This window comes from Tupaia chinensis, unplaced genomic scaffold (genome assembly GCF_000334495.1).
Source record: "Tupaia chinensis unplaced genomic scaffold, TupChi_1.0 Scaffold000132_1, whole genome shotgun sequence".
NCBI classification, from domain to species: Eukaryota; Metazoa; Chordata; class Mammalia; order Scandentia; family Tupaiidae; genus Tupaia; species Tupaia belangeri.
Genome location: NW_006159601.1, coordinates 806,276 through 814,822, shown reverse-complemented (window position 1 = coordinate 814,822; position 8,547 = coordinate 806,276). Strand labels below are relative to the sequence as shown.

The 8,547-nt window shown below is 62.0% G+C and overlaps 1 protein-coding gene across 1 annotated transcript in view; it reads right to left on the bottom strand.

Moving 5' to 3' along the window:
• Window positions 1–8,547, bottom strand: part of SMOC2 (SPARC related modular calcium binding 2) — a gene marked incomplete at its 5' end in the record, with an annotated part of 150,027 nt that overhangs the window by 11,588 nt on the left and 129,892 nt on the right. The window contains one exon of the mRNA XM_027770418.1: window positions 1,191–1,293. Within this exon, the coding sequence (XP_027626219.1) occupies window positions 1,191–1,293 (103 nt within the window). The remainder of the gene's footprint in view (window positions 1–1,190; window positions 1,294–8,547) is intronic.

Sequence of the window (8,547 nt, the reverse complement as noted above, 5' to 3'; positions counted from 1 at the left end):
TGCGCGGCAAACCCCGGCCACAGACATATAAGCAGGGAACGTGGCTTGGCAAACTTGTTTTAAGTCGGTTTCAAACTTGCAAGTGATGCAGTGAATTTGGGCAGGCAGAGGTGCACCGGCTGGCTCCTAAAACACAAAGCCTGCTCAGCCCGAACTCTGCTCCCCTGAGCTGGAAAACAGAGCCCCTGTGAGATGGGCCCCAAATGTGATTCATTTGCATACCACTGATGTTGCAGGTAGACTGAGAAAAGCAAATCAAAATATCCCTTAAAGCTGTAACGAGACATTTTCCTTGTACTGAAAGCAGATGGCATACTGACTACATTGCTGGACTCCCACGTGGTCGACCACAGCTCAGGGCCTGGACCCGGTGGCTGGAAAGTCATGCCAGATGCATGTGTGTGCATACCCAAGATCCCGGGAAAAGGAATAGAAGAGAAGGGATTGAGCATGGCCATTCCCCTGGGGGTGCTTCTCACTTTCCTCTCACTGTGTCTGCCTCTCGCTCGCTCTCTCGCTCTCGCTCTCTGCTCCCCCCAGGAAGCACACACACTCTAAGGCAAAAACCTCTTTAAAAAAAAGTTTGACCCATGTAGAAAAAACATGTAACTGGGAAAAAAAGTAATGTGAGAAATAAAAAGAAAATGCTCACTGTCTTAAGAAAGTGAAAACTCTCCTAGAGTCCTGGGTGTGAGTGGACTTTTGAAACTGTACAAAATGGTAGAGATGTACCTTCTCCAAGAGCTGTCTGTTCACATGTGTGCGTGTGTGTGCGCATGTACGTGTGCATGTGGGGTTTCACCTGGGTCTCCCCGTGGCTCAGTCCTCAGGCTCATGCCACGGCACTGGCTTCTCAGGGTTGGCCAGGCATGTGCCCGGCCGCCCACGTGGCTTCAGCCTGCCAGGCACACGGCCCCACGTGCCCTGACTAGTCGGTAGCTCTCAGAGCAACTCCAAAGGCAAAGCTGTCGGAGGAGGGTGCGAGGGTGCTCCCCATCTCTTCCCCTCCCCCCGCCAACAGCACAGGACCCTCCCCATGCGCGGCAGGCCTGGCCGCGTCCGCGGCTTCCTCCCACGGTGGCACCAGCTTAACTGCAAGAAAAGCCTAGGGAGTGCTGTCACGTCGTTGGAGCAGACCCCGTGTTGGGCCTCCTCCCTCTCTGCAGCTCTTGGCTGCCCATCACTCCTACCTGCCAGATGCCGATGAGGGGTCAGACACGGCGTGGACCATGTCCGTGGACAGCGCATCCAGGACGCTGGTTAGAAACTCGTGCTTTTTGGCACCAGGGCAACCTGGAAAAGAGTCACATTTCAGAGCTCACAGAACTGGCCCCGGCATGGCTCTGTAACAGGGAGAAGTGCTTTCGTACCCGGAGCCACGGCCCTGGGCCACCTGAACACTGAGACCACCGTGCGGACACCAGCCACAGTCCACGCTGGCCGCAGGGAGGTTACTTCCCAGGACCCAGCTGGGTCGGCACCGCCGACCTGCCAGACCATAGGCGGGGGCTCACGACCTCACGACCACAGCGCCACCCGCAAGGCCCCGGCACTGAGGACAGAGCACACGGATGTGGCTGGCTGACATCAGGCGTGGCGCCTCAGTTTTTTTTCTGGCCGCCTCAGAGGCTGCTGCCGGTACCGTCTGCAGGAGCTCTGCCCCTCACGCCAGCGCCCATGTGTTGCGAGAGGGCTTGGTTCCATGACCGTGGAGCCAGAACACAGGACACGCGGGTTCCGTGTAACGGAGTACACGGGGAGGGGCTGCACCTTCCCTGAGCCCACGCGTGTGCCCGCACAGCTGCCAGGACTGCCAGCGCCCCCTGCCCTCGCACCATGCCCGTCTGCAACCCCGGAGCCTCTCTGCCGTCTGTCCTGCAACTTCCAGAGTGATGCAGGCCTTTCCCTCCGCGTGTCCCCATGGGAACCCTGACCAGGAGCCGGCCTCCCAGCCTCATGGGCCACAGGTTTTCCTCCACGCGCTCCCCCGGCACCTGCGGGAGGGCCGCGAGGCTGGCGTAAGGTAGAAAGCACTGTCCCTGCTCTGTGGAAGAGGACGTGGTACAGAGGACGCAGGGGACTTTGCTGAGACCCTCAGCTCGTGGTGGCTGTGACCCACCAGGAGGGCCTCATCTTTCTTCTGGTCCACACGGACGCAAATGTACCAAGGAGGGTGACAGGCACAGTTCCTCCTCGGCCACATCTGGCCCGATGCCGGTGTTTGTAAAGCAGACTCCAGAAGGGTTTGCTAGGAAGACAGACACCAAGAGGGAGGACAGGAGGCAGGGCAGGGCGTCTCAGGCTCTGTGTGCCCGGCAGGCTGCCAGACCTCGGATGGAAGGCCCCATGTTCCTGCTGGCCGAGGACGCAGTGCAGACTTCGGGGTTCCCGGCCACCCGGACCATCCCTACCCTGGCCAGAAGGCAGTTTCGTACAGCTAGTGAGATTTAGAATAACATTTTTAGGAAGAAAAGTTCTCAGGGGTTCTTTTGAAGGGCCTTGAATGCTTGGGAGTCTAGCCGGTGTCTGGAGACAGGCTCTGTGAGTCCCAGCAGAGGCTGAAGGGACATCCCCGTCACCCTCCCGAGGACTGACAATGGCTGCCCGGTAGGAAGCTCGCCCTCAGGAGAGGGCCAGTGGGCGCCCGGGGCCACCATGAAGCCAGTGGCCTGTGGGCTGGCAGCCTGCTGGCTTGGACCCGTGGTGGCCGGCAATGGCAGCCAGACCACTCACAGACCAGCACGTCGCTTGGGGAAGGCTGTCCTCGGTGCTCCTCCGCACGGCAGGCACAGGTGCATGGCCTGCCGTTTCCATCCCATTAAACTGGCAGATCAGAGAACAGGTGCAACTCCTTGCTGGTTGGGGTTAACTGGGAGAATGACTGGGCCGGGCCCCTTTGCGAACTGGGGGGGCACAGTTTACCACCTATGGGGGGTGGAGGTGGGACAAAAGCACACCCCTGGGAGAATGTGACTTTCGAAGGAAAGGTACAACCTCTCGTGGGCCTCCTCGGAGAGACACGCGTGCGGGCACAGATGCTGGGATGGGGCCCGCCGGGGACACAGGTCCCGGGGCACAGCCAGCCTAGGAGGCCACAGGAAGACCCGACAGGCCAGTGGGAACGCCCCAAAGCAGAGCTGGGGGTGGGGCTCAGTGAGCCGGAGCGGACCAGAGCGTGGGCAGCCCTGAGGGCCCTGCGGACCCGCCCGCTGAGCTCGCCTCTTAGACTGAGCAGAGCCTGGTGTGGGGGCGAACCGTGCTCTCCCGGGAAAGCGCTCAGCGTGCGAGGTGGTGTCCTCACACAGCTGAGCAAGGGCTACAGGCTGCGGCGGCCACGGCTGCGCGATGGGCCGCAGTACACGCCTCCTGATCGAATCCCACCGTCGCAAACAGTGCAAAGCAACACGATATTCTTCTCAAGAGAGCTGTTTGTTCTGCTAGAGTTACATGGGCTCGCCCCGGGGAGGAGACTGCGCTGCGGGACCCCTCCCCTCCATTCTCCTCCTGGGATTTGGGGCACGCATGCCCAGTGTGATTTTCAAGCCGCTGGCTCTGGGACTCGAACAGTCGACCACGTGGAAGTCCAGTGCCCTTACCACTACACCACCTGCCGACCCCAACAACACAATATTCTTAATTAGGAAATAAAATGTATTCATATACACCACTGATGACATGTGCTAAAGGTTTATACGTCATGTAATGCAAAAAGGGACATTTAACCTAAAAGGTGTCACCTACTTTTAAAACAAACCCAAAGGGCTCCTTTCTGCTCAGGCTCTCCCCACTGTGGGCGGAAGTGCACCCTGTGCAGCACGGCCTCCGCGGCGGAGCGGGGCCCAGACGGGTCCTCCGTTCCGTGTGCGAGGGCGCCACGCTTTCTTCGGAGTCAAATGCGGGAAACGACTCGGGTCGGGCGACGAAGCTGCCACAGCCCCACGTCTGGGTGCGAGGCCGTCACCTCCCACTCGTAGGCACATGGGTTTGGCTTGCAAACCAGGGGTTGCACACGCTTCTGACTTGCCAGGGGGTCGTCCTGGCCGCATGGTCCCATCGCTCCAAGCGTGGAGAGAGCGTGGCGAGGCTGACAGCAGGCTCCTCACCCAGAGCTGCGGTCACGCGTCCCAACGCCTCCTGTCGCTGCGCAGAGGACAGCGATGCCGATTTACTTCTGACTCTGAGAAGACCGTGGCTACGGCTTAAGGATGGAAGAGATAAACCACACGCACCACCCCCACTCGAGAACAGGGCGGTGTCGTTCCCTGAGACGGGGTGTGGAAAACAGCCGTGTGCGCCGAGGTCAGGCATGGACCAAAGTGTGAGTGCTGGCCGGACCGAGGGAGGCGGTGCTTCCAGGCGGCCGGCCACCCCACACTCTTCTCCCAGGACTCTGAGCTGCCCCTCCGATCCGATGTAAGAGCCCTTGTCCTGGGGCTGGCCAGTGGCAGGGCGGTGAGGATGGCTGAGTCCCACACGCCACCTGGGAGGTCCGTGTCCTGGACCCAGTGGCTTGAGAAACGCACAGGACCTGTGTGCGCCCAGCGTCCCCAAGGAGGAGGCAGTGGAGGGGAGGATGGTGGCGTGGCCATCCAAGCTGGGGACAGGTGCTTTCTCACGTTCTCTCTCTCCAGCAAGCATTGTGCCGGCCGGCAAAACCAGCAAAACAAAACAAAAACAAACAGAAAACACCGTAAACCCCATGAAAGTCCATGTCCTGCAGACCACTCCCAGACTCCATGATAGCTGATGGTAGTTTAAACTAAAACGCGCTGAATTTTCACCATTTGAGAAATGACAACAGTGCGTGAAGGGAAATGTCACCATGGAACGTGCCAGGTCTTCCAGCGAACACAGGGACAGCTGGCTGGGGTAAGGGAAACCACCCACCACCTGCGTACTTCCCACCACTAGACGCGGGGACTCCCTCCTCCGGCTGCAGCTCTGCCAGGCAGTGATCACAGCAGAGGCCACGTCCTCCGCAGACCTGCCGTGGCCTGCCTGCCCTGGCTTCCTGCCCTGGGCTTCTCTGCTGTGTAGATTCTCTATGGAGCCGTGCTCGATGCAGCCCACCATGCAGCCCACACCCCTTCCCTGCCAGCTCAGCCACCTGGTGTGGGGCTCGGAGCCCCTGAGCGTGGGCCACTAGAGGCTGGTGTGAGACCATGGCCAGCAGACGCAGGGACGCTGCGGGACTCGCGCCGTGCAGCCCGTCCTGCACACACAGTCTCCAGCTGAACGGGGCGGAGTTCAGCGGTCTGAGGCCCACAGGCCCTGTGCAACAGGTGCCTCCAGAGCCCCACAGAAGCACGGCCCTCTCCAGGTGCTGCCGGCGCCCTGGTTCCGGGAGCCGTGCGCACAGAGGTAGGAAACCAGGTGGGCCTTTTCCAAGCTGGAAGCAGAATTGCACAGGCACTGTTCACAAACAGAAGGCGAGAGCAGGTGGGTAACCCAGACACTCAGCGGTCGTCCTCCTGCACGCTGAGCCAGCAGATCATGCTCGTCGACACTGAGTCCACCAAGGCGGTTGCAGGGCCACTGTCTGACCGTGCGTGCAGTCACGTGTGGTGTTCCCGTGGGGAGAGCGAGCAGGACTGAGGCCGCAGTCTCGTGGCCTCACAGCCTCGCAGCCCAGGTGGAAAGCTGCCAACCTGGGCCGGCTGGAGGTCAGTGCACCTGCCGGGGGGTCAGTGCGCCTGCCGGGGGGTCAGTGCACCTGCCGGAGGGTGGGGGCGTCAGTGCGCTGGGCAGCACCCTTCTCCTCCTGCAGAGGACGCCACCGCTGCAGAGACCCCCACAGCAGCCTGGGCATGCACCCTCTGGCTTCTGTGTGGGGCTGGGGTGGGGGTCTCGCGCTGACCAGAGATGTGATGCAAGATGGCTAAGGACGTTCTGAACAGCTGGAGTCCGCTGTGGCCGCTGTGCCCAGGCCCGGGTCTGTGACACCCCTCCCCCCCACCCCCCACCCCCCGGCAGCCTGCATGGGAGCTCCACGGGAAGGAGCAGGATCGGGGATGAAGGGCAGAGCTGAGGGTCCCCGGGAGGGTCAGGCTGGCGAGTCAGCAGGAGCGGGTCACGTCCCGCCCTCACATGTGCTGTATGGGCCCCAGGTACGCCCCCTGCACAGCGGGCCGTGCAGACGGTGTTCCCGGAGTCCCGCCCTGGGACGCTGAGCACAGGCTTCCTGGTGTGCCCTCCTTAACACAGTTCCAACACGAACACCGTGCAGAGCTGGGAAAGGCGTCCGGGCGCCTCCGCCTTCTCACCGGGAACGGGAGAGGCAGGCTGGAGCCTGCTGAGAGCACTCGTGCCAACTGGGGGCTCGAGCTACCCAGCTCCACGGAAAGACCCCTGGGGGCAAGGCGTGGTCAGAGCCCAGGACTCGGGAAGCCATAGGCCCGGAGGGCTCCCTGCCGCCGACATTCCAGAAACCTCTGCTCTGATTAGCTCACTGCGCACCAGGCCGCACCCAAGGTGCACGAGGGCCGCAGCCAGTGTGTCAGCCGTGACCGTGTAGAGACCCAGGTGCGCATTCCGGGCCTCTTGCCTCTCTCATGACCAGCTATGTCACTGTGCGCTATCTTGGTCTGGAAGCCGCTGGGGTGAGGATGGACAGCATGGTGCAAGTCCAGGGGACAGAGGGCTGTCTGTAGCCCTCCCCGAGGATGGCCACCGGCGAGAAGCCAGGCCGCTCTGAACCTTTCCAGACACGGTGCTCGGTTGGCCACTCACAGGAGCCACTGGGCTCGTCCCTGGCTTGGACCGGACCCACGGAGGAACTCCAGGACCGCTGCACTGTGTCTGTCCCAGCGTTTCGCCACTAGCGATGGTGTGTTCCCCCGCCATACCCCGCCCCAGAGAGCAGCACGCCGGCACCTCTGGGTGGAAACTGCCTGTGACCTCGCTGTGTCCCGACCCTGTGGTCACATCGTCACTCTCCTGAAATACGCAGTGACGTCCTCCCAGCCTTGGTGGCCCAGGCAGCGCAGTGCCGAGCTGAGATGTGGACACCCAGGACCCCCGAGGGTCAGACCCAAGCAGACCTGGAACACGCCAATGCATCCACCAGAGGAGTGATGAGCTGGGGGCGGGAGAGACGGGCGCCGCGTGACGGTACGGTTGCAGGCCTGCCCCTCATCCACACGTGCTCTCCTTCGTGATGGAATGAGAAGGCCACGAAGCCAGTGGACCAGGTCGCACCGTCCCCAGGACCGTGGGGAGGGCGGCTTTGTGATGCGTGTCTGCATGTGCACCTGTTCATTCACCTCCAGGAAGACCTTGGACGTCAGCAGAGTGAGGACAGACCGCTGGGCACTGGACGGGCTCAGGAACCAGACGCACACGTCTGACGTCAGCAGCCACCGGGGCCGGGGAGGCTGGTCGAAATGAAAGCACGGCGTCGAGAGAACCCCCGAGAAGGCCAAAGACCCCTCCGGGACAGGAATGGAAGAGAAACCTCTCCCGTGACTCTAACGCAGGCCCGTCTGGCGAGGCTGCCCGTGCCCTCCCTGCAGACAGATTGCAAAGGGAGGCTTCTACCTGGCGTCAGCCGCAGGCCTGTGGGTCCTGCTAGAGAAGTGGGTGGTCTACACCTCTCCCACACAGCTCACTGCCAACCCAAGGCTGTGTGCCCGGGGAACTGCACGTGCCCTTCTGCATTCTCTATGGATCCAGGCTCGGGCTCCACCTGCAGACATGGAAGCCCTACCTGAGCCCAGGCCTGAGCGCGGTCTCTGAGCCTGGCCAAGCGGGAAGTCTGACCGCACACACACACCAGAGAAGCACACGGGCTGGGACGCCCAACCCCACACACACACACACACACACACACACACACACCAGAGAAGCACACGGGCCGGGACACATGCCCATGCACACAAGAGAAGCATGCCCGCCCTGCATGGCAGCAAGGCTGGCCGGAGCTCTTGGCAGGAGGCGCGTGTATGGAGAGCCTGGCGATCGAGGCCCACAGTTTCTATGATCACGTCTTCGATCTAAACCTTTTCAAGCCAGTGCAGCCACGGGTCTCCTCAGCCAGGGCTGAGGTCCTGGGGAGCCAGCCCAGGTGGGCTTCGGTAGCAGTGAGCTAGCCGGCCATGCTGGTGTGCTGACCGGATACTGCAAAGGGTCACGTGGCTTTAGGAGACGGGTCAGAGGCCTCCTGGGTAGTAATGAGGCAGGAACCACGCTGCTGTGGTTCGGGTGAGGCCGAGTGGCTGAGTTCATGGCTGGCAGGCAGCTCCGTGGCCTTGGGCTGGCACTGCTGCGGCCACATCTCTGGACAGCACGTCTGCTCTGACGGCTCCACAGACGAGCGCTCTGGGCTGCCACAGACACGGAGCTGCACCTGCAGACAGTGCCACACGCCTGCGCGTCTGGGGGGCGGAGGCAGGAGCAGGGCTGCTCCGCTTCCGTTTCTCTGCACGATCCCCGGCCGTGGCAGAGAGCAGTTGCTGGGCGTGAGCCATGGGCTCCAGTGGAAGACCAGCCTGAGCCCTGGAGCTTGTGCTGCCGCGGCCACGCCAACACGGGGGCCTTGGGCCGGCCCCG